Below are 27,717 nucleotides of genomic sequence, written 5' to 3'. Positions count from 1 at the left end.
TCGCTGTCAAACTTCGGTTTTGTAGGAAGTGTCCTTTCTGTACGGTAGTACTATAACATAATGTCATACCGCTTGTCTAGTTGAATCTTAATTTAGTAAGGGATCCGTTTTAGCGTTAGTAATCATAATTAAACACCATAAAAGTTTTTGCCTAATATAATTGGCGAGATCAAAGCCACACGACTCCGCTGGCTTGGTCACCTGGAGAGGATGGGGGAAGATCGTGCTGTGAGAAGAGCGTATGTGGGGCGCCCGGGGGGAAAACGTCCGTCTGGGCGTCCCAGATACCGCTGGAGTGACGAAGCCGAAAAAGACCTGTCCGCCCTCGGAATACCCAAATGGCGCGAAGTGGCGCAGAATAGGGCAGAGTGGCGCTCTCTTGTGTCAGAGGCCAAGATCCTCTTTGGGTCACTGAGCCAGTGGTGTATGTATAAAAGTTTATGTTCTAGCTAAACGGGACTTGGGACGGGATAAAAGTTTTACGTCAACCCAGATCGTAAAGAAGTAATTATCCATAATCCCGTCCCACGTAATAAAAAGCTTTAGAAAGGCAAAAAAACCGGCCAACTGCGAGTCGGACTAGCGCACGAAGGGTTCCGTACCATTAGGTACACAAAAAACGGCAAAAAAATCACGTTTGTTGTATGAGAGCCCCACTTAAATATTTATTTTTAGTATTTATTGTTATGGCGGCAACAGAAATACATTATCTGTGAAAATTCCAACTGCCTAGCTATCACGGTTCATGAGATACAGCCTGGTGACCGACATACGGACAGCGAAGTCTTAGTAATCGGATCCCGTTTTAACCTTTGGGTACGGAACCCTAAAAAGTAGCGGGTTCTGTCAGAGATACAAATTGTAAGAGGATCGTTTTCAACTACTTACTAATGATTAGAGATGCACCGGATATCCGGTTACTATCCGGTTCCGGCCTATCCGGCCCACTTTTTACTATCCGGCCGGATACCGGATAGTAACCTACTATCCGGCCGGATACCGGATAGTATTTTTGCTTGATTTTGGAGTCAACAAATTGGATTTAAGAAACAGTGACGGTCATAATCGTACTCGTTTATTATTTTAAAACATTTTAAACATTCCACTATTGCACGCGCACTCATTTTCGAACCTAAAAATGAGTCCACGCGAACTTTCACTACGAAACAGATCAAAGCCTGCACAATGCTCACCTGAAAAACCGAAATGTAGGTATAATTTCGCCGGCCGAATATTCGGCGGCCGGATACCGGATATCCGGCCGATGATCAGGCCGAATATAGGTATCCGGTATCCGACCAAACAACTATCCGTTGCATCTCTACTAATGATATATGTAAGGCCAAGGAATTTAATTTCAGTACTATTTCGTACCTTGTCACAGTGACAATAATATGAGGTCTCTAGCGACTTTCATATTGATTGTCACTGTGACATGGTACGAAATGGTCCGAAAATTAAATTATACCTAAATATTTTAAATAACAATACTTCCATCAGACACGGATATTATATTAAGTAGGTATATCAAAATGGGTTACTGTTTAAGTCGAAGATTGCTCGACATGTTTCGCGTCATAACGAGCAGCTTCAACAGGACCACGTGTTGGCGTCTAGTTGTACTATAAAACTTTACTATAAATCTATACCTAATCCATGTAATATTATAAATGCGAAAGTGTGCCTGTCTGTCTGTCTGTTATCTCTTCACGCTTAAACCGCTGAACCGATTTAGTTGAAATTTGGTATAGGGATAGTTTGAGTCTCGGGGAAGGACATAGGATACTTTGATCCTAGGACTCACCCCTTAAGAAGCATATATTATTATGCTCAAAATTATTTCCATTAGATTTTATCCAGGGATGAATATAGACGAATTCGCGGGAAAAGGCTAGTAATAAATAATGTAGGTACTTATAGTAATTATTAAGTAATAACTCACATTTATAGACTTTTCGTCGGGTAGTTGCACAAATCTTTGTTTTGACATTATGCTGGGACATCAGTTAGCCGCCATGGTCTAATAAAACATGGTCTTCTATTCCCAGAGTGACACGGGCCTACGTCACAATAACATTGCCACTTTATTTCAACACAACATGTTACATGGGTACATTATAGCTATGGTTAATAAGTTAAAATATTTCTTTATAATTTTATAATTTTCATTTATAATGTATTTTATCTTAAATTTTACAATAACACGTCAATTTTAATTATTCGTTAGCAATATCTTCCGATTCACGAAAGAAATTTCAGACGTTCGGGTAATTCTGTTTACATTACTGGCAACACGCGCTGTCACATTTGACAATTCGGATCTAGATAACTTCATGCCCTGACCGTCATCCTTGTCGAACGCGTGTTAATTGTTATTTCCTTCTCGCTCAGTGTCAGCAGTCGCAGTGTTTTCCAAACTTTTCACGTTGTAAGCTTGGTAATTAATGTGTAACTGTGAATTAGTTTTTTAAACGTTTGTCTTGTATAGATAAATAAAGTTTAATTTAATACATTAGATTTGTTTTATTTTACTATGTTTCTACATGAATAACTTAAAATTAATGCCGTTAAAATAATTTTCACCGTTGGTTAAAATTCTCCCACATTTTAAAGTTTGAGAACCTGTAAACAGCATGATGACGTAGGCCCGTGTCAGTTAGGTCATACGCGAATCTCGGACTAGAGTACCAGGCGGAGTATATTATTATACCATGTTAGCCGCGACCACGGCCAGTGAAACCTGTGTCGAAACGTCGGTAAATAAATGTAATAAAATAAATTCGTGATAGACCCGACCCGGGTCGTCTATAAATGTGAGTTAATATGTGTTCAAAACGAGAAAGTTTTAAATATGATTATAATGTACCTATAGTAATAATTGTTTAGTACACGCACCACACAGATAGGCTGTCTGTTGGTCAGTACGTGTTATTGTTTTAAACAATAATATTAATATCATTTTGGCTATCTCCTAGACGCCTATATCGACTAGAAGTGCAGCATGCATTACATTTCTTGATTACGCCCTACAAATGTACAGTCACCTGCAATAATATGTGACACAACGAAGGCCGCAAAACTATCTGACACGATCTTATTTGTAGAGCCATAAGAGCGTGTCACATATTTTTGCGGCCTTCGAAGAGTAACATATTATTGCGGGTGACTGTACCTTTACTCTACATTTAGGTGCTTTTTAGGGTTCCGTACCCAAAGGGTAAAACGGGACCCCATTACTAAGACTCCGCTGTCCGTCCGTCCGTCCGTCTGTCACCAGGCTGTATCTCACGAACCGTAGACAGTTGAAATTTTCACAGACGATGTATTTCTGTTGCCGCTATAACAACAAATACTAAAAAGTACGGAACTCTCGGTGGGCGAGTCCGACTCGCACTTGTCCGGTTTTTTTTTACTCATAAAAGTCGCAAGCTGCATTACTTTATCCATGAAATTTTGAATTTAAACAATATAAAAACTTAAGTTTAAGTTATATAAAAAGTTATATTTAAATTAAAACGAATAAGTGCCTGTACCTAATTTGAACTCTCTTTCGTTGGTAACATTCATGAATAATCAGTCAAATATTTAATTTGTCGCGTATAATTATCTAAATAATAACGAAATTACCTTGTATAATTTTGTGCCACCTCGCTAACTTGAATTAAACTTGATTGCACAGGCACACACACTAACATAAATAAAACACACCACATCCTCACAATACACCGATACACACACATTTTACACATTAGCAATCAATGTACAACTAAGCGCTAAAAAACTCTACAATCCTCATTATGACAAAAATCACAAATGACACGTAAATATTAAACAAAGAGAAAAACAAATTAAAACCATCCCGTAAAAAACACTCATTCTAATCTGTTTAATTCATTATTGTTAAAAAAAATTGTTCAAAATAACGTTCCAATGTTTACATCGACGTTCGATTTTTGAAATTCGGAAGCGGAACCGGCGCGCTCCGGATGCGCGCGCGTCTCGGACTAGTGTGCTGACCGTATGCGCAAAGGTCGCGAGCACGTCAGGTGTCGTCAACGTTTTTTGCTGACGATCTTTAATGCGAAAAAGATGTGTTTTTTTGCTGCTGATGACAAGTGCTGATAAGGTTAATTCGTGTTTTAAAGTAGGCATCTAACACGAAGTAACCTTTTATTAATTTAAACTAAAACATTAAAACAGCAATGGAATAAAAAAACTTCATCATCATCATCATCATCATCTCAGCCATAAGACGTCCACTGCTGAACATAGGCCTCCCCCTTGGACCTCCATACGTGCCGGTTGGAAGGGACCCGCATCCAGCGTCTTCCGCCTTGCAGCGCTTTCTTAAAAAAACTTACTTACTTACTCCTCTGGCGCAGCGACCCAAAGTGTGTCTTGGCCTCCAACACGACTGCTCGCCACTGATCCCGGTCTTGTGCCATTTCTCGCCAGTTCTCAATCCGTAGCTCGCGCAGATCAGCGTCCACCACATCCGCCCATCGATACCTAGGTCGCCCGACCGGGCCGCGTCCTATAGGTTAATCTAAAAAAACTTAATCTTGCCCATTTACGAGTAGTAAATAGTTTAGTTCAGGACTTAATGGTACCTATGCAAAGCAAAAAATATAAGCATGATAAAACGAAGGCTATAATTATCGAGTAAATAAGGCTAGCGGTACTCAGCTATTTGCATCTCATTAGAATAAGTCAACTCATAGGTCATTTTTTGACGTTTGACTAAATTAACGAAAGGATTGTATTGCATTTAATAGAAGTATAAATAGAGTATCCTGCCTAATGTTAGATTATTGCAATGGAATAGAAATGAAACAGATTTCTTCTTTGATGTCGACTGAAATCGAAATAAATATTTATTTGAAAACGAAAAAAGTTAATGAATTAAACAAAATTTTTTCTTAAATATTGCTCATTTCTATATTAAATCTCAAAATGTTTAAGGTGAATTATTTTTTGTTTAATTTAAGGACTTATCTATTTGTTAACTCTTTATTCAAATAAACGTGAGTAATGTGAGTTCTTATATAGTTGGTCAAGCAGATCTTATCAGTAGAAAAAGGCGGCAAATTTGAAAAATGTAGGTGCGAAGGGATATCGTCTCATAGAAAATTTGAATTTCCCGCCTTTTTCTACTGACAAGATTTGCTTGACCATCTATATAATCGTGGTCTAGTAGTTATGATGTAAGACCATGACAGGCATATAAATAGGTAGAGATATTATATGTATATAGGTATATTTATATTTACGAAGGCTAAATATACATTTAGTACATACGTACTAAATAATCATATCTGACACTTTAAACTCTCGCGTTTTGTACACATATTTAAATACACAAACGAATTTAAGGTAAAAACAATGAAATTATATCGCGGTAGACCCGTTTGTGTAATTAATCATATCTAGAAGGACTAAAACTGTAAATTCGTAATATTTGTGTATCTAATTTCTATACGTACTTTTGCTTAGTAATATTACATACCTACATGAACAACTCTTCAATTTAGTCCAGATTGTAATTCCTGGACAGCGATTGCATCAATTTACAATTAGATCAATCAGACCAGTCTGATTGGCGCAACTTTTAGGGTTGTCACGTGGTTGTCACTTTTCGTAAACTAAATTGAGTTTATAAAGTGCATTTATAAATAAAAATAATGATTGTGCAAAAAAAATTAGTCATGATTTTATTGCTTATTTTTCTAATAATGGTGTAAATATAAGTTTCAAAATTAGGGATAAAAATTAACATATAATTAGAAAAATCAAGATACAATTAAATGGTGACTCACTTTGCTCTGGCCGCGAAATGAACCTATGGACTATAATAATCCCTACTTCATCATTCATTTTACAAATGCAAAAGTAACACTTTCTGTCACCTCTGCACGCTTAAGCCGCTCAACCGATTTAAATGGAATTTGGTATGGAGGTAGTTTAAAGCCCGAGGCCTTCCTCGGGCGTCAAACAAACAAAAAAACAATAGTTTTTATCAATCGTCGTCGCCATTGCACGCAGTCAAAGTAGCTGGTATTAAATTAATCGGGCAGCCCTATTGCAACCTCATTATCGTCCGTAATAAATAAACAATGTTAATTCAAAACAGCAGACATTATGGTTTATCTTTTGTTTAGTTACGCTTGTAATTTGTGTTGGCGAAACATATTTTGTGGTGTGTAATTTACTGGTGTTTTAATGATGCGTCATTTAAATTTTAGTGAAGTGTAGGAGAATGGCAATTATTAGGTTTCTATGTATGGGGTGTTGTTTTTATAACTTCTATAGTATTTATACATTTACTGTGACTACAAGTTTTCTTTGACAATATATTATATTATATAAATTATATTATTTGACAGTATTTATATTTAAGATATGATAATAAAAATAAATGTTATTATTTATTTATAAAGAGAGTAAACTGTTCCGTACCCCTGGCTAGGTTAATAGGTCGAGCATCGACCGCGGCAGCAAATCATACAATATATGTCTGTTTACATACAAATAACGGTTGTTGCCATATGCAAGAAACTAAAATACGTGTACCTATATGTAAAAATATGGTGTTATTGTTTATAGAAAGTGAAAACGATGAGCAAGAACTTCTAATAAGGGCGTTAGATTTTTTTATATAGGTCACTCACGTATTCAACATAAAGCGTGAGTGACCCAAATGCATATATTAAGAATTTGATCACATTCTTAATACATTTATTTGGGTCACTCATGCTTGTTAAACGTGAGTGACCCGAATTAAATATATTTAATATGTAAATCATACGAGATATATGTAAATACATTTTTATTTGTTTTAAATTTAACTTTTTTTTTCTCGGATGATGCGCGCAGCGTACAGACAGTCGCCATCAGAGGGCCTACCGCGAACCACGTTCGACGTGTTGCCTCCCTGTCACACTTACGTACGAATTTACAAGTGCGACAGAGAGGCCACATGTCGAACGTAGTTCGCGGTAGCCCCTAAGTTATATCGGTCAAGGTGTTCACAAATATTGTCAAGGCGCTAGCGGGCGTGTTCAGATATTTTTGAGCACCTCGGCCACTCCGATATATCTGATGGGCGACTGTACTAGCTGTGCCGGTGGCTCCGCCCGCATAGAATTCTATCGGGATACGGTAAACCAGAAATAAAAAGCCATTGACATTCATGCCAAATTTATAACGGCTTTATCGTTCCGCCAACGCGTGCTCCCGTTGAAGCTGCTCGTCATGGCGGTCATGTAGTAATTACGTCACACGAATTTCTAGGCTTATTGATCCCTCCTGCCCTCCTTGTCACACTTGGTCACATTAATATACGGTGTGACGTCACATTTTTGGCAATTTTATTTTAACGAAAATGGCAAATCGAATAAGGTATTATGTAATTTTTTTTGATAAAATAAATTTTATAATACAAAACCGATAAGGTAAGAAAATTAAACGAATAAAAAAGATTATCGTTCCAAAAACTCGTTATTTATTTACAGCGAATAAAAAAAATCGGTTACTAATGAAGTTAAAGTGACGTCACAAAGTTTGTGACTACCGCCCTCCCTTGTCACAATATGTCACATTTTCTTGACCCCCTCCCACCCCCTAAACGTGTGATGTGACCCCATGGCGCTAAACCATGTCGCGCAATATTCGACTTTAAAATAAGAAGCCCGTAACCCGTTTTAATATGCAGGGTTGGTTTAATATTCCCGTTGCTAAAAAATAACTGCATTTCCGTTGCCAGGGAGGCTTTGGGATTATACTGAGCAACTTTTACTATGGTACCAACCCCGAAATCGCGAAAAAAGAATTTGGCTGTTTCATACATTTTGGCTGGTCCATTTTCTATGGGAGCGTAATTTTTTTTTGCGTTGGTCCCATAGTAAAAGTTGCTCAGTATAATCCCAAAACCTTCCTGGCAACAGGAATACAGTTATTTTGTAGCCACCGTGTATTTAATATACCTTATGTACCTAACAGTAACATAATGGCTCCACACGTTCGCCTTGGTCCACTCCGAAGGGCATCTTGCATGTTACAACTGTTAGAAGTCGCATCTTGGTTGACATTAATTGCGTATCTGTGGTTCTACATTGTCCTTATTATGGTTTATTATACCAAAGAGAATGTTTGATATATAGAGGCGGATTGGCAAAGCAATTTTTGTAGCCTGCTATTATTGCCCGCCTGCCAAAACTTTGATCCTTGTTGTTTCACTTATATGTATTTGTCAAATGTCAAAAAGTGTCGCCCTCTACACGAGCATAGGCCAAAGGTATGGTGCCTATAATTAGAACATCCCATCCCCATCAAATACCGATATTGTTGCTTTTATCAGCTACAAGTGTCAAATTGTAGGTATGTCATCAGAGTCTGAAACTCTATAGTATTTTTCAAACTGGAAGGGTACGATGATAGATGTCAATTCAATACAATTTTGCGACATTTGGCATTTTTAGGTTAGGTATATATGTTGCAGTCAAAAGTGTGAACTGGTCAAAAGAACTTTTAACCGACAAAAACAGGCAAAACTGCTTTTGACTGAACATGTTGGTCAAAAGTAGTTTTACCTGAAAATCATACCTATTTCGGCCAGCAGTTTCGTTTTTAGGGCGTAGCAAAAAAAATTACCCTAACCTACCTATCTCTGGGAACAGTTACGTTTTTAGGGCGTAGCAAAAAAAATAACCCTAACCTACCTATTTCGGCGAGTACTTTTGACTGATAGTAACAGTCACAATTACTATTAACCAATGATTTTCAGGTAAAACTACTTTTGACCAACATGCTCAGTCAAAAGCAGTTTTGCCTGTTTTTGTCGGTTAAAAGTTCTTTTGACCAGTTCACACTTTTGACTGCGACATATATAGGTATTGTATGGAGATGAAACCTTAGTTAAACCTTACTTAGTGTAAATGTCATTCGATAGCGTGACGAGCGTTCGCGTTTGCATTATTTATGTCTATTTTTGTATGGGATTTTGAACAGCGCGCCAAGCGGGACGTTTTGGAAACTCAAAATCTCATTACACTTAACGCAAACACGTAGGTACGTCACGTTACGCTGTCAAATGAAATTTACACTAGGGGTACCGTAAAACGGGGTGAGTAGGTTTCGCGGGGAGAGGTGGGTTATGAATGGGGAGAGAAGGTTTGAGAGGGGGGTGAGAAGGGATTTTAAGGCTACTGCTACAAAAATAATGTATTCCAATTTAAAATGGAGCTATAGTAATAAGCATAATAAAAAAAAATCGATCCAACAATCTTCCAAAATCACCTTTGTATGAAAACTCCTCTCACCCCAAATACGAGGCACTACGGGGTGAGGTGGGTTTTCGTCTTTATCGTCAAAATTATGAAATGGAACTACCCAAAACAAAATAAAAACTAAAATACAAACGTCCGGAACACTTATTATATATACACCATTCAGTTTTCATATGTAAAAATAAAATGTTATCGAGGTTTGAATTTCAGTTTTGACCCTACTCACCCCATTTTACGGTACCTTACTAAAAATCGTACTTTATCGATATTCGAAGTCCTGTCATAACAGCTCTCTAATAATTATTAATTACAAGACACTAAAATCCACGTTAATAATTATGCTTTGTACCGCTGCCGCGCTTTATTATATTGTAACCAGCGGCGGAAGCACAGTCGCATTTTTATCGCTTGTCACCATGTCTGTCACGTTCTAACAAGTATGTGCGAAAGTGACAGGCATAGTGACAGGCGATAAAAATGGTAACATTATGGTAACATGCTGCGCCCGCATGAGGCCGATTCAAGAACTCGGTTTTGATATGACCTTTGATCTTTGATGACTGATGATCGTCTTAGGCCCACTTGCACCATCCTACTAACCCGGGGTTAAGCGGTTAAACCGTTAACCTGGTGTCAAATTGTATTGGTAATGTCAACTCCAGGTTTAACCGGTTAACCCCGGGTTAGTGGGATGGTGCAAGTGGGCCTTAAGGGGCCCACTGATTAACAGTCCGCCGGACGGTATCGGCCTGTCAGTTAGAACAAAGTTTTGACACCAGTTCGCCGGACGATATCAGCCAGTCAGTTGTTCGGAGCTGTCCCCTTTTACGTTTAACCTTTTGGACGCCAATGACCGATATATCCGCATCGCAGGTTCAACGTCAAAGACTTATTAATAGGTCACAAACCACAGAGCAACAATAGACCTACGTGCATATGCATAAAGTTCAATTTCAGTTTTGACACTTCGGTGACGTGGACACGTGACAGCTTTTGTGTTTGACACGGCGTCGAAAAGGTTAACCCTTAAATGCATAGTGTTGCCAAATGTCTACAAACCATTAGACAGCTCACTGTTTTAAAATAAAAAGGCTTACGTTCTTGAACGCACCTTTATACCAAACGTCAAGTAATAAGGTGATGATTTTAAGGGTTAAATTTACGCAATATTTTTAATTTATAAAAATGACATTCGTTTTAAGACGAAAAGTCGGCAAACTTGGAAAAATCCACAAGTTGATAATATTTAGTATGTGATTTTGAACGGTTTTTTCGGGGTAAGTATGTAATTATTTTATATTTAAAAACTTTATCATAGGTATATCACAAAATACAACGCTATTTAATATTTGCTCGGGCTGTTATAAAAGTTCTGAACTTCTTGAGGAACTTCACTTTAGAGTCCCTACACGTAGCGCGCGCTCATTGCGATCCCTCGCCTCTTTTGCCGTCCCGTTGTCCTCGAGCCACGCTGGCGCTCGCGCACCTTTGCACCGTATTTGTGATGAGTACAATAAATTGTGGGTTTCAGTCGACATCTTTAATAATAGTAAACTGCAATTTAAGAAAAAAATACTGAAATTGGCAATGGATAGTTAATAAGAGATCTACCTTCTTACTTTAATGCATGAGTGAACATACGCATACTACATACTTATAGTACCTAGTTATTGTACAATAGTCGTGTTAGTCGTTACTGTTTTATTTTTATTTTTTACTGTGTCTCTTCCTCTCTTAGTAACCATCATTCTGTTTGATAAGCTTAGCGTCTATGTAGTGTTAGTAAATTAACAATTGTATTTAGTACCTTAAGAGTAGTTAAGTGTAGTATATTCCTGTTATATATGTTTTAGTGAGAGCTGTTAAGGAAATAAGTGAATGTCCTTAGTGTGTCTCTGTAAACTTATCTCCTGCTCACTTATTTCTGTTTGCTTTCCAAAAAAAAAAAAAAAAAATAGTGTACCTTTCTAATGGTAGTAAAAAAAAATCATTTATATATATATTACTGAAAATTACATATTTACATAAATATGATTTAGCCAATTCAACTTCTAACACTGATTTCGCAGTGAAAATCGAAGTTAAAATTTTTTTTACTATGTTTCCTAGAATCGGCAAACAATTATGTGATACATATATAAATTTCGGGCAAACAGAAAAAAACATGCATTTAAGGGTTAAGTGACAGGCTGATATCGTCCGGCGAACTGGTAATCTGAAAATATGAAAATAAGATTACAACCGTATCAAAGTAGTTGTATCTGAATCGGGCGCAGATTTCCAGCGCGGAATAAATAATAACTACATACATGCCGGTATAATGGAATTTGTTTGTAGCGACAGCATGTACGTTGTACAACTTGTACATCAAAGGGATTGTGCTGTTTCAGCTTTAATATTATACTAGCTGACCCGGTGAACTTCGTATCACCTATCTATATTATGTCTCCTTTTGGCACGTCACGGATTAGCCTGGCCGCACACGCTCAGAATTTTATGTAGGTACTGATTGACATGATGTGTAAGCGAGACAGCACCATGCATTTGTAGAGCGACGTCCCGATACCACCTGCCTCCCTGCTAGGAGGGATCAAAGTGGCACTTTTCTTCCCTGCTAGGAGGGATCAAAGTAACACTTTTCCGCCTCGAAGTCCCGATCTTCGCACGGGAATTAAATACCCTCGATGAACTTCGCCAAAAGATAATTGAGGTGTTCAATTCTGTGAAACCAATGAATTTATTCTTGGCAGACTAAATAATCTCAAGAGTATTCATAAGAATCAGATTTATGTGTCCAGAAAAGCGGTGGTCATTTTCAATACATCTTAAAATACGTTTAGTTAAAGTAGGTGCACACTTATCTACTTATTGAAAGTGTTGAAACGTAGGTCTTGTTGTGTGTTACATTCGGTAGCTAGATTACGTATATTAATAAATGGTTAAATTTAAATGTATTCGCTTATTATTTACCATAGATTGGATCAGGGTACTTAAATAAAACTAAACCGCTTAACTTAATGCCAGTCCAGACGGGAACAGTCTTGTTCCAATCTGATTAAATTGTTTGATCAAATCAGGTGGTGTGGTGTGGTTGCAAACTCCATTTTGCTTGCCGATTCCCTTTTATTCGATTGTAAAGGCCCCAGTACACAATGGGCCATCGCCGGCCACTCCAAGGGACGCAGCCATGCGGTAGAATGAGATAGCAATATCACTTCCTCCCTCTAACGCATAAATGCGTCCCTTGGAGTGGCCGGCGATGGCCCATTGTGTACTGGGGCCTTAAGATTATGACCGATAAAATAGAGGTGCTAACTTCAAAATCTGTACTTATTTCTTGTACACATTACAAATGTAACCTGTAATGGTGTGCAGATGTCAACTTTCTAACATTCATTGTGGTTTCGGTTCTGCGTGATGATGATGAGTCAGTCAGTCAGTCATCCAGGACACGTAAATTTAACGCTGTTTTTTAGGGTTCCGTACCCGAAGGGTAAAAACGGGACCCTATTACTAAGACTTCGCTGTCCGTCTGTCTGTCTGTCACCTGGCTGTATCTCATGAACCGTGATAGCTAGACAGCTGAAATTTTCACAGATGATGTATTTCTGTTGCCGCTATGACAACAAACAGAACAACATAAATATGTAAGTAAGGTCCTATACAACAAACGTGATTTTTTGATGATTTTTGCGTAATGGAACGGAACCCTTCGTGCGCGAGTCCGACTCGCACTTGGCCGGTTTTTTTAATCCTGTTGGCACCTCAGACAGTGGCGAGACACTCCTGACTTCGGGCAGGGGTGCGAAACTCCTGACTTCAGCCAAACTCGGCTCCGCGCGGCTCAGCATTGCTCCGAGCAATTATTAGGGTTGGCACCACTTGACTTCCTTTGGCGTGCACGAACACAGATAAGACAATCACTTGAATTTTGACAACCCTAAATAGCCGAAAGGGATAGTGCCATATATTAGAAAGGGATAGCATGATTCGACCCTGAACCGCTGTCAAACTTCGGTTTTGTAGGAAGTTTCCTTTCTGTACGGTAGTACTATTATTTAGTCTGTGCTTCGGGCAAACTCGGCTCCGTTCGGCTCAGCATTGCTGCGAGCAGTTATTAGGGTTGCTACCATTTGACGTCCTTTTGCATGCACGACCACAGATAAGATAATGACTTGAATTTTGACAACCCTAAATAGCCGAAAGGGATAGTACCATACATTAAAAAGGGATAGTAAGATTCATCCCTGAATCGCTGTCAAACTTCGGTTTTGTAGGAAGTGTCCATTATGTACTTACGGTAGTACCAAAGAGTAAAGGCCCCAGTACACAATGGGCCATCGCCGGCCACTCCAAGGGACGCGTTTATGCGTTAGAGGGAGCAAGTGATATTGCTATCTCATTCTACCGTATGGCTGCGTCCCTTGGAGTGGCCGGCGATGGTCGCCGGATGGTCGCTGGGGCCTTAAGGTAGTACTATTATTTAGTATGTATGTATTTGTTGGTTGTCATTTTGTTTATGGGTGCGTTCGAAACTGTTTAACAGGGAGTTTATAATCGCTCCATTTGACAAACGATAAGCCTCATCACTATAATGCATGCATAAATAAAAATATGTCAATCCTTTGTCATTACTGTCACTATTTTACAATTTCAAAATCTCAAATACGGGGTAATCCTAATATTGTGGATATATCTTGTCGATTCGAAACCCTTTTTAAAATACGTTCTTTAATTTGAGGTGAGAGTTTACCTTATCGACGGGATGAAGATCAAATGTTTGACAGGTAAGATACCTAGGAACATTTTGTATGGGAATGATCATTCTTTCATTATTTTGTTTTCGTAAATTTTTTCAATGTTTTTAATGGTTATTCTGCTATTCTAGGCCGAGACTAATCCAACAAATCAAAAACCATGAAAATCGGTCCAGCCGTTCTAGAGTTATGGATGCTGGAACAAACACGACTTTGTTTTATATATATAGATTGCAAATAGAGCGATAATATTGTAGGTATTATATTTTAAACGAATGTGGTAATAACAAATTTCCGGTAGACTCAGACATCTACATCATTAACTTAAGAGTTATTCTCTTGTCGGTGGAGTATCTTCCAGCGTTCCCTAAATATTCAAGTGGGGCTCCCATAATGGTACGGAATCCTTCGTGCGCGAGTTCGACTCTCGCTTGGCCGGTTTTTCTTTCACTTGTTCTAATTTCTAAAAAGCTGCGTCTGTGTTTTCCGCTTCCCCGCTTGCATCCTATCCTCCCCTCCAGGATAATTCCGTACACGGCGGGAAGAAGATGATAACTCGAGATATGCTACTGAAGGAACTTGAACTTAAAATAAACTTACATAAGGTTCAAATTTCTTCAATTTTTTCCCGCCAGATATCAACTTCTTCCCGCCGTGTACGGAATTAGTTTTAAGAAGTGGTCGAGTCGTATAAGTATCCAGGACACGGATGGACAACAAAGTGATCCTATAAAGGGTTCCGTATTTTCCTTTTGAGGTACGGAACCCTAATAATAGTACACTTTTAGATTTTAAAATCTTTATTTCCCCTCTTTACATGCCGACATTACCGAGTTATTAAAAAATCATTTCGCAATCATGCAGAAATGTTCGATCAGATGTTTGGCGAGATTTACGGTACGGCAACAATATTCACGCTCATCACACCAAAGAGAATAAATAGTATAGAGGGGTCCTGTCATAGTAAATTATATAGTCACAGCAGAGATATATATGTCGGGGCTTAATGTAGGTTTAGGTATTCAGGAATGGCTAGATGCACTAGGTGGTACATCCGTAGGGCGTAGATATTTAACGCGAGTACAAGTACGCGAGGCGTAATGCAGTCTCTATTGCTACTGTCCGACCAGATTGAGATTCAATCCCAGAGTGACGCCAGCCTCCAGCCTGGCGATCCCACTTACTCTAGTCCACAAAAACCATGAGCTAATGAATTATCAAACAGAGCAATTTCCGAGAACACATTCAGACGTTACAAAAACCCCTGACGCCTTTAATACGCTCTCAAGCCTCTTGAAGAGACATCTTTATTACCCACGTCGCTTACAAGTGTTTTTGATAAATCGTAAGTATTATATCATGTAAGCGCTCATTATTTGAATTTACCAATTATAACGCCTGCGCGTCGACACGGCGATCCTGACTGTCACACGTCCTCGTGTGCAATGAGCCATTTAATAGTCATCATGACAACTCAGCAAATTTTAATCCAACTTTACCGTTCGGCTATTCTGCCACTAATATCACTGCACATCACTAAGATCGATTCTGCTATTAACATCACTACAGATCACTAAGATCCATTCGGCTATTAATATCACTACAGATCACTATGATCCATTCGGCTATTAATATCACTACAGATCACTATGATCCATTCGGCTATTAATATCACTACAGATCACTAAGATCCATTCGGCTATTAACATCACTACAGGTCACTAAGATCCATTAGGCAATTAATATCGCTACAGATCCGACCTAACTTTCGACGAACGATCGGCGAAGATTCGACCTAACTAACGAAGGTTATTCTGCCACGAATATCGTTAAGAGTACAAACATAAATAATCAATAAAATGCTCGAATCGAATGAACTCTTTTACAAATACAAGCAACAAGCAACAAAGAATAGTTTGAGTATACTTATTTTCTGATAAGAACATCATCAATATCATTTAAATTACGTTGATCAAAACAACACCTCGTTGTTACAACATTTATGTGACTTCTCAAATAGCACTAAGACCCGCACCACATCCGGGTACCACCACTGCAAGTCTACAGGCAATAAGGCTTGCACTAAATGTCAAATGTCTCTCATAGTCATTGTCACACGGCACAAGTGCCGTAACCACATGGTCCACCGACCACGTCCGTCACAAAGCTGTCATGTCTCACTGTCTCAATACCTGTGGCACCACGGCCACAATATATGTGACACACCTTGTCACGTCACAACACGTGTGGTACACCGACCACGCCCATCACAAGTCACAAAGATGTCATGTCTCAACTATCACATATCAACTCTCAACAGTCTTAATACCTGTAGCACATCGGCCACAATACATGCGACATACCTTGTCAGATCTAAAAACCTGTGGCACACCGGCCACAACACACGTGACACACATTGCCACATCACAACACACATGGTCCACTGACCACAGCAGCACTCAGGCCACTTCCAAAGTGATACACCGATCACTCCAACAGTTCCACACAGGAACCCAAACCATGCCACACAAGGCATCAACACCACCACGGGTGTCATCATCATCCCTAACACTATGTATCATCACCTGTGGTCGCTGCGCAGCCTCCTTTACCAAACACATTTTCACTAAATATGCGTGAGAATATATCTGATTCGGGTATGTGACCTACGATCGACCGACAAGCTAAACACAAAGTGATGCACCTACATAAGTCACTAAAGTCATCAATACTCAAATTACTCTTAGTTGTCACTTTCTAAAATAACTTTGCATTGAAGTCACATAAACCAACTGAATTTCAGTTCCAATATTCAGCCATCCAAATTATTCAAAGAATATACATTCTTATGCGTCGACAACGGCTATAACTGACTATTCTTTGTTACTTGGTCTCAGCAAAAACAAAATACAGAGCATTTACTAGCAGCTCAAACCAGGAATCGAACCTGTAATATTAACTTTAGATTAGCATTTTCAATGTCTCGAAAACTTTATTTCCGCACCATTAAAAATGTAACCAGAAAACGCAAAAGGTTCATTCTCTCAAAAAAATTAACAGCTATTCATATTATTGGAAAGTGCTGATTTAGAAGTTTTTAGAATCTAAATAAAGAAATATCACGGCATTTCATTCGTTGTTAAAATTCACAAAGTTTTTTTTTTATAGTTAGGTATTGATTAAATGTACCTATCACTTATAATGTTTTTTAACATTTTTATACTAACAACGTTATTGATTAATGATCTGAAAGTAACGATGTTTTGTTCATGTTTTTGCCGTCTCTCCAAAAGCGTATTCTGTAATATTTTTTTTTGTTGCCAAACAACGTTATCAAACAACGTCAATTGGTGTCATCTTGACGACCAAAAAAAAACTCGACCCAAATCATTGGGTACTTTAAAAGACAAACAACACTTGTACAAGTTGTGCAACATTCGGCCATAAACAAAAAAAATCAGCAGGTAGGCACCCGGAATGGACCCATTTAACTAGGAGTTCAACGCTGTATTTCACTGATTCATCGCCAAAATACAATAGACTTTATTTTAATCGATAATAAGACTTGTATTCTTCACAGAAATGGGCGTAAATCTTACGTCTCGTAATTTATCGGTTGAATACTTTGACTATACGTCGATAAATAATGTGTTGTAACTGTTGTAAGACATGCCTAGACCAAAATAATCAGATTGAAGGCTTCAATCTCAATTTACGTACTTACATCTTTCATTGAAAACCAGGTGACTAAGTAGCAGATTATTATTTATGAATTCTCCAGTCGCCATAAAAACAATTACCTTACAAAAGGTTACTAATCGAATAACTTAAATCCATACATTGACATAACAAGATCGCATTGCTCTTGCATCATGCTTCCGTATTATTCGAGTTTATCAAAACCAAAATACCAGTCAGATACTTAAGAATGGACTAAACTCTTTTTATCGATAACTATGCAAGCTAAAGTCCATAAAATGATGGATGGGTGGACAATCAACTGTTCAGTCGAAACATTCAAAACAATATCAAAGTAAGTAAGCTCTATTTCCTTTAAAAATCAATTTTGATTTTTCAACCAATATCCGTTAATTTAAACAACAACTAAATCATTATTTAGTTTGCTACGAAATGTCTCTTTATACCGTACTAACTAGGTATTACTCGCTTAAAATTAAGCATTGCATTATGAATTAACGGATTAAACGAGAAACTAACTTTAATGTTTCTTTTAGTTTTTAAAGTAGGTATACTAAAAACGGTTTCCACAACAGGCTATAAACAGCAACAATTTCGTAATTTGAAAATACTCGCTTTTAAATACCTCATTCAAAACTCTAGTTTAGAAATAGACAAAATATTAGTAGGTAATCAGGGATCTCATATTATCTCGATAGTGTTAGCCCAACTACTAGTATCTAATAAAAACAATAAAAATGTTTCATCGTTCACTACAAAAAATGGTACAGGATCGAGGACAAATAGAAACCGCGATCTCCTCCAGGCAAACTTCAGACAAGGAAATGGCTAACGAAGATTATTACTCTTCGATCGTTATCTTAAATCTCTATCGCAAATGATTTCAAATTTAATTTCAAGTTCACTCGTATCTTTTCTCCATTAATCACCATAAAAACATCGTCTTATTGTCTTGGAAAATTATTTACAAATTCTCCAAACAGGCTACATACTGTCGGACAAATACCACAATGTTTTTAAGTAGAGATAAAGTACTCGATTCAATTTCATAATAAATACCCAAGAATAACATCTCCGCTTATACGTAAAACGGAACAATCCACTTTTAAGGACCAACCTCATGCACGCAAATTAACGACATGAATGATAAATCATCAACGTAACAATCATAAATCATAATGGAACGAACTGACCCGATTTCATGTCCAGGACACTCCAAAGAGGATTTACAGGAAAGCACCAGTTTCACCGCATATTAACTTTACACCTTACGTCTTTGCACAAATTGAAATATTCACTCTTTAGTTCATAATTCCACGATATCACAAATCACAACATACACAATGCATCGAATTTTCTTTAGGTACAAACCCCGTAGTACTTTCGCGTTACGATCCCACGATCTGATGTCGGGGCTTAATGTAGGTTTAGGTATTCAGGAATGGCTAGATGCACTAGGTGGTACATCCGTAGGGCGTAGATATTTAACGCGAGTACAAGTACGCGAGGCGTAATGCAGTCTCTATTGCTACTGTCCGACCAGATTGAGATTCAATCCCAGAGTGACGCCAGCCTCCAGCCTGGCGATCCCACTTACTCTAGTCCACAAAAACCATGAGCTAATGAATTATCAAACAGAGCAATTTCTGAGAACACATTCAGACGTTACAAAAACCCCTGACGCCTTTAATACGCTCTCAAGCCTCTTGAAGAGACATCTTTATTACCCACGTCGCTTACAAGTGTTTTTGATAAATCGTAAGTATTATATCATGTAAGCGCTCATTATTTGAATTTACCAATTATAACGCCTGCGCGTCGACATATATAACTCCGTATAAGATAAATAAAGTCTAAGAAAAAAACGTGCCTCGGACGGCCAAGGAAAAGTCATTCTCGAATAGATGGCGCCATTACCTTTGGCCTATTCTCGGCTAGATGGCGTTAGCGACACCGTTTGGTATTTAACAATTTTAACACATATCAGTGAAAGAACATGGGTCAGTATGGAACAATAAAAATTAAGAATCATTTATCCGTAAACATATTTTGATTATTTTATACATTTTCAATTTTATTTTAAGTTTTAATCGTGTGTCGATAGATGGCAGTAAATGTACCGTGACTACAAAATTGACAATGACAGGACCCCTCTATACTATCTATTCTTTTTGGTCACAGTAAATTTACTGCCATCTATCGACACACGACTAAAACTCAAAATAAAAACGTATAAACTTATCAAAAAAACGTATATATATGGATAAATGATTTTATTATTTTTATATCATTTTGACCCATGTTCATTCACTGATATCTATGTGTTAAAATTGTTAAATATGAAACGGTGTCGTCACGCCATCTAGCCGAGCATAGGCTAAAGGTGTGTGCGCCATCTATCCGAGAATGACTTTTTTTTGATTTCCGAGGCACGTTTTTTCCTTAGACTTTATTCATCTTATACGAAGTTACATATGTCTTTGATCACACTAAACTTGCTCGCTTGCAATGTGTGAAATATTATCTATGGTATGTTACAAATTCAAATTTTATATTAAAATACCTACTTAATATAAGATTTTATATTTTAATTTAATTAGATTCAAATTTTTCCTTTAATATAAATTTGGAGCACCGGTCGCAGAAGTATCTGCTTGTTAAAAATTGGTTTTACCTATGGTGTGTTTTTTCAACCCGAAATATATATAAATAGGTACCTACATCTTTAAAAACAAGCCATATCAGTTCTCTCATGCTAGCTTTAATTGCGTTCTCGCGCGCGATTCCATATTTTGCATCTGATTACTTTGCCCCACATGTGGATAAAATGTAACTTTTTCATCAGCTTTTGAACAATCAAGTTGAGAGCTTTTACCAGCTGGTGTGGTGAATAAAAATTTACACATTAACGCCATCTGCACTAGCTAGTCCCAAGTTTTTGATAAGGTACTCGCGTTTAGAAAGACTTAGATAGCAAGGAATAAGTTCCGAACGCTTAACATAGATGGCGCTAGCAGGTTAGCGCATGCTTATCTTCTTCCTCGCGTTGTCCCGGCATTTTTTGCAACGACTCATGGGGGCCTGGGGTCCGCTTGACAAAAATAATCCCATGATTTGATGTAAGCACTAGTTTTTACGAAAGCGACTGCCATCTGACCTTCCAACCCAGAGGGGAAACTAGGCCTTATTGGGATTAGTCCGGTTTCCTCACGATGTTTTCCTTCACCAAAAAGCGATTGGCAAATATGAAACGATATTTCGTACATAAGCATTACTTATAGCTGTAATAAATTTAATTAATTTGAGATATATGTCGAATGAGAATAGAAGAATATTAACTGTATGAATAATTCAAATCTCAGAGTGTTATAAACACATTTATACTAATTTTAATGATATCTACGATTATTTGATCTAATTTTGATCTCACTTACTCTTACAAGGATTCGAACCCGGGACCTCCTTTTTCGTAGGTAGCTAGGAGGCCGCCAAATCACTACACCTTATAAAACAAAGTCCTCCGCCGCGTCTGTCTGTGTGTTTGTATGTTTGTTAGCGATAAACTCAAAAACTGCTGAACGGATGTCATGCGGTTTTCACCTATCAATACTCGTAGAGTGGTTATTGAGGAAGGTTTAGGTGTATAATTTATTAACCCGTGCGTAGCCGGGGCGGGTCGCTAGTAATTAATTAAGATCAATGTGTAAATTTCAAATTTCGCTCCAGGACTGGCCTTTTACACAAATTCCAATTTCCACCCATTTCGTATATTAAAGTGTTAATTAATTTCCATTCTCGTCTATATTAATTCTACCGCACGCTACGTGAATATTACCCAAATTGTAATCACTTCACCTTCGAAAAGGAACATTGTATTATCATCGAAAATTTGCGGCAGAAATGTGCTTTGGCATCAAGAGAGGTAATTAATGTAATTATTAATTACCTAATATTAGACGCCTAGGGCAGTGTTATGAAATTTATTACTTACTAACTACTGCCCGCGACTTCGTCTTCGTATGATGATGATTGATAAAAACTATCCTATATCTTTCCCCGGGCCTCAAACTATTTCCATACCAAATGTCATCTAAATCAGTACGGCTACCACCAGTTTTGACATTGACAGATACGCTCGCGTCTACGTAAATTACTTTTCACCTCAGCAGCTCGAACAAGGGTACTTTGCTTCTTAAAAACAGTGAGCAAAATGCGATTTTGCTCACTAAGTCATTTTGTCTCACTCAGTGAGCAAAATTGCATTTTGCTCACTGAGTGGAACAAATAGAGTGAGCAAAATCGCATTTTGCTCACTGAGTGAGACAAAATGTCATTCAAGTGACCTTTATAGTCAAATGTCATTTCAACATGCGGGGTCTAATACAAGTTCGATATACTTGGGTTCTATTATCTCTGTCCCCTCTAGGTCTCACTGCTTAGGGTGAAACATTTTGTGTACTACACGAGATCAAAGTTATTTACATCTCGTGCGCTTTTGAGTCCCTTACTACGCTCAAGATTCTAAATTAGATTCCCTCGCTCTCGCTACGCTCGTGAATCTATTATAGAATCTTTCGCTTGCACGGGACTCAAAATAAGCACTCGAAGAAATATCAAACTTTGATCTCTTGTTGTACAAATAACTATTCTATACATCTCGCTTGCACTAATATGCGAGTACGAGCGAGATGCATAGAAAGTAAGTAACTTAGACGCGAGTTTATCTGTCAATGTCAAAACTGGTGGTAGTACTTCATCCCTAGTGTAAACTTAGTTTGCGTTTAGTGTCATTTTGTATGGGATTTTGAGTTTCCAAAACGTCCCGCTTGGCGCGCTGTTCAAAATCCCATACAAAAAAAGGCCAAAACGCAAACGCTCGTCGCGCTATCGAATGACATTTACAAGAGGGTTCTGTATGTAATTTAAATTTATTATACACGATATAATCCATCTGTACGGTTACCATCAGTTTGTTACTGACATGGTTACTGACTGGTTACTGACTGGTCACTGGGGCAAAAAGGGCTGGCAGTTTCCTCGCTCAAAGAGTAAGCGTTGAGATTCAGCGAGGAAATGCTGTCGGTATCCTTGGCACTATGCCCCAGGGGCCGTCTTTAGACATAGATTTTTAATTTTTGAAGTATTAGTTTTAGTTTTGTAGGTAGTTTTAATTTTAGGTTACTTTTTATTGTACATACTGTGAGTGTTGCGTGTCGTGCCGTGGACGTTAAACGTGAACATTAAACTTTAACGGGTAGCTGCAATTTCTTTGTCTACCCCGAAATTTTTTATAAACTAATTTCAGGTAGTTTAGTAGTGTTTTATTTATACCTCCGTTGACATTTGCTGGGACGTCAGTCTTTCCGTGACCACAGCTGGTGCAACTCAGCTGAAACGTCGGAATTTAAGGTAAAACAATGAAATTATATCGCGGTAGACCTGTTTGTCTAATTAAATATGTGTACAAAACGCGAGAGTTTAAAGTGTTATATTGTACAGTCACCTGCAATAATATGTTACTCTTCGAAGGCCGCAAAAATATGTGACACGCTCTTATGGCTCTATAAATAAGATGGTGTCAGATATTTTTGCGGCCTAAGTATGTTGTGTAACATATTATTGCTGGTGACTGTACATACCTAAGTTAATACTTTTGTAAATATAACTAATGATCCATTTAAATAGTTTTATTTCATGCTCCATCTATTGGTAAGTGCTCTGTAATTTATCCGGAGTGGCCTCGCTGTAATGGCCATCAATATGCGGCTGGTTCCCCGATACAAATTGCGAACCAAAACAAGGAAATAACGCTACTAATATTCATAGACTGTTACACAATTAATGAGTATCTATGTATATGGTAATCGAATTAAAAGGGTCAGGAAAAGTGGGAAATTATACTCTGTATCTTTAGGTATTTAAATAAAAGTAAACAAAATCTACCCTCAAAAGGCTCCTTATGCCAGTTGAGGGTAGACGAAAACATTACATGATCAAATAATGTAGGTTTAAGTCAGGTCGTTCAGTGACTGATCCAGGCGGTTTTGTATTTGGTTGGTTAAATCTACCCGAAAATGTACAAATTGTTTGTTTACTTTTATTTAAATACCCAAAGATACAGACTATAGAAGAAATTTTCGTTGATAGAGTCTGTGCGGAAAGAGAAGATTCATAGAATGTTGGATCCCAATACAGGCGTATCCAGACTAGTAAATTTTTCGCCAATCTGATTAAATTGCCAGATCGAATCAGCCGGCCTAGTCAAGGTTACACTCGCTATTGCTTCGACAACGAAAAGCATTGTCTCTCTATCACTCTTCCATATTAGCGCGACAGTGACGGTTGCGTTTTGATCGCTACGGAGCGTAAGAGATTGGCATCTTGGCTACGCGGCCTGGAGATGCGGACGCAAACGCCAATTTGGCTCGCCGAATTCAACCGTCGATAATGACCGATATAACGGCGATATTACCGATAAAATGAGGCGCGGACGCAAGAATACCAATTTGTGAGGCCAGTATTTTCGTTCTGGGGCATTTTTTCAATTTAGAGGGCTCTAATCTCACCATAAATCTAATTTTGCTGATCAAATCAACCGATTTGATCAGTCCCGTCTGGATATCACTTACATTTCACGAATCTTCTCCTTAAGAGCTTTATGACTTTACTTGCTACGAGCTGAGCCAAGCACGATATAGTTAGAATAATGATAATATTAGCTTTATTGAAATTGAACGTCGCCTAGTAAAGTATTCCATGTGCTTGAATAGCATTTTAGTCTTCGATAAGCATATGAAGAGCACTGGGGGCCGATTTTTATTTATTTATTTAACATTTTAAATCAGGCAATAAGGCCCATATATATCTTACAGACTAACATATATATGCATTTTTATAAACTTAAAAACGGCGTGGCTCCGTTGAATCGTCTGGTCTTGTGTCGGATTCGGCAGTTTGCCCCGGAACCTCCGAAACACAACACCTTTCGGCCAGAAGTCGGCGCACTTTTGGTGGTTTTTTCGAGCGCTCGATTTCGTGATTAAGTACCCCTTCAATATATCTCCACTAGTAGGCATTTAAATTCTACTAATATAATTGAAAACGAGTGGTCAATACCACTAGATTCCGAATATCTATTGCTCGTATTTCGAGTGACAAAATCGAGCGCTCGAAATATAAAAATCGGCCTCCTGTCTCCTAACCTTTCCCGGTTGCATAGGTACCTAAGAGACTTGGGATTTGTTTTTGGCCTAACGAAAACCTAAGATAACTATTACTATTTCCTACTACAAAAGTATCAGAACCTAGTGTTCATTTCATTCGACAGCGTGCCGAGCGTTGGCATTTGTATTATGTCTATTTTGGTATGGGATTTTGAACAGCGCGCCAAGCGGGACGTTTGGGAACTCAAAATCCCATACAAAACGCGTACGACACGTCACGCTATCGAATGAAATTTACATTAGGGGTACTGTCTGCGACTTCGTCGATGATGAATTGATGATTGTCGCTTGGCTAGGGCCCTCTGCACGGCACACTGGTTGTTGGAGTAGTATTCTCGGTAAGTAGTGAGAATACGCGACCAGGTGTATGAGGTGTGACTGATAGTAAGGATTGGAAAAGTTCGCTGGCAGCCGTATTCTGAGTTGTTCCTTGCCATGCTTTTATACTCGGATAGGGACTGTGTGCGTTGGAGCTGCCATCTTGTGGCCTGAATCGGAAACATAAACATGTACATTGCCAAAGCTACCATCTAGCGTTCTCGTACGTTTTTTTGTGATAAGTAGATTCTGCCATCTTGTGGGCTACGTCGGAGGCATAAACTTTTTACGCCTCGCGCCAAAAATCTGACGGCTCATGTGCCCCCTATAGTTCATGCAAGCTCGCTAATTCGTACTTCTTGCCTTTTTAGTAGCAAGAAATTTTATTACGCATCAATTAGTAGGACATACCTAATAGTTAGTTTATTTTACTACCCAAATTAGTACAGTTAGCAGCAGAAGTTGCTTAATTACCTTGACACACTTTTTAACAATACCCAACTAGCAAAATAGTCGTATAAGAATTGATTTACTCAGCCTGTAATCGTATAACAGCCGAGTTACGGTTGTTGAAACACCAATATATCGTATAATAGCGGTTAACTCGACTATTTAGCAATTTTCGCTAATTAGTGCTATAATCATGTCGTATAAACGTTTATAGCACTATCTTTTAGCACTTTTATTCCACCTTTTAATAAATGCTGAGTTAGCGCTACTAAATCACTTTTATTCAGCATAATTGTTCTATTAAAATCATATAACAGCTATAGAATAGCTAATTGTCTGAATAAGGCGCTTTAATACAACTGTTACTCAACTCTCTTCTCTGTTGCTATAAAAGCCTATTAAAAGCTATCCAATAACCATTTGGCAACAATGCTGCTGTAACAGCGCGCTTATATCATAATTCGGGTAATGGGGCTCAAACCGCTGTTATAGGAGCTGAAGTGTATTTACAGGTTTTATTCAAAATGTATTCAGCTTAGAGTACTTTTAAAGAGTTTTGAACTACATTAACAGCACAAGTCAGCCATGTTGTACGTTTCAATATAGTCCGGTGGCCAACTGCATGAAACCCTACCTGATAAAAAAATAGAAAATCCTACTCTGTAGGGGTAGCTGACTTTTAGTAGCATCAACTGCTCTTGGTCGGCCGCGGCTTAATTTCGCAAATTTTGCGTAAATGGCAAAATAGTGGCACAAAAATTCATCAAAAAAAAACCCCATCGTATAATAGAATGAAACTTGCAGGGTAGGATAGCTGCCTTTGAGGACAGCAAAACAAAAGTGGTCAGCTACATCATGTGTTGGCAGGTTCCTGTGTTCGACCGAATTTGTGGTACCACGTGACAACTACAATTTACCTCATCGAAAAATAGAATGAAAAAAACTGATTGTAATACCTACATTAAATTTGTTGACGTATGTCTTGGTCGGCCTCACCTTAGCCTGATAGCTTTTGCAGTCCGTCCGCATTATAAAAAATGTGAATGGCAGCAATCCTACCATACAAGTGACATTCTATTTTTCGATGAAGTAAATTGTAGCTCACGTGGTACCACAAATTCGGTCGGACACAGGAACCTGCCAACACAGGATGTAGCTGACCACTTTTGTTTTTTTGATGAATATTTGTACCACTTTTTTGCCATTTGCGCAAAATTTGCCAAGTTAAGCCACGGCCGAGCAAGAGCAGTTGAAGCTGCTAAAAGTCAGCTACCCCCACAGAGTAGGATTATTCTATTTTTTTATCAGGTAGGGTTTCATGCAGTCGGCCACCGGACTATAAATCCATAAACATGGCGACATCATGTGCTATAAGTGTAGCAGTAAACGCAGTTACTCGACTTATAGTCGAATTAATGAGATATAACAGAAACTAGATCGTGTAAGCAAATTTTTACTTATTTTAATTAATATTTTTTTATTGAAATTTAAGAAAATAGGCGGCCCATGAATATATATGAACCAGTGCCTTTGGTTTTATCAATAAAGTATTTTTCGCGCTAGGTTTTACTGTATTACGTGTACTTACAGACAGTAAAAACTTATGTACACAATCACGGTAAAAATAAATGTCATGGATGACAGCAGTAAAAAAATACTTAAGTACCTTTTTGTTTTATTAGATACGTGAAGACGATTAGGCCTCAAACTTAATCAAATAATTGAAATATAATCGCTTACCTGAGATCGTTTTTAGCACATATTAGTTGAATAAAAGCATTTACTGCACTCTTACACATTCAAAATGCCGAGTAAAAGCAATTCGGCTACTTTTACGAAACATTTTTGCTGAGAAAAAGCAGTGCGGTTGCTTTTATAGAACACTTTCACTGAGTAATAGTAAATTGCTAATGTTTATAGAACGAATAGTCGAATAAAAGCACTATCGTTGCTATTAAAACACTAGAATCGCTTTAATCCACTTTT

At 38.0% G+C, this 27,717-nt stretch overlaps 1 protein-coding gene and 1 long non-coding RNA gene across 2 annotated transcripts in view; both read right to left on the bottom strand.

The window, feature by feature from the left end:
- Positions 1-3,867, bottom strand: part of LOC134798034 (pregnancy zone protein-like) — a 54,923-nt gene extending 51,056 nt beyond the window's left edge. Inside the window, exon 1 of the mRNA XM_063770364.1 lies at positions 3,628-3,867. Coding sequence (XP_063626434.1) covers positions 3,628-3,749 — 122 coding nt within the window. The 5' untranslated portion in view covers positions 3,750-3,867. The remainder of the gene's footprint in view (positions 1-3,627) is intronic.
- Positions 1-27,717, bottom strand: part of LOC134798468 (uncharacterized) — a 350,482-nt gene that overhangs the window by 135,779 nt on the left and 186,986 nt on the right. The gene's annotated exons all lie outside the window — the stretch shown is intronic.

This window comes from Cydia splendana, chromosome 16 (genome assembly GCF_910591565.1).
Source record: "Cydia splendana chromosome 16, ilCydSple1.2, whole genome shotgun sequence".
NCBI classification, from domain to species: Eukaryota; Metazoa; Arthropoda; class Insecta; order Lepidoptera; family Tortricidae; genus Cydia; species Cydia splendana.
The sequence above is the reverse complement of the archived record's forward strand: the minus strand, read 5'-3'. Positions and strand labels throughout refer to the sequence as shown.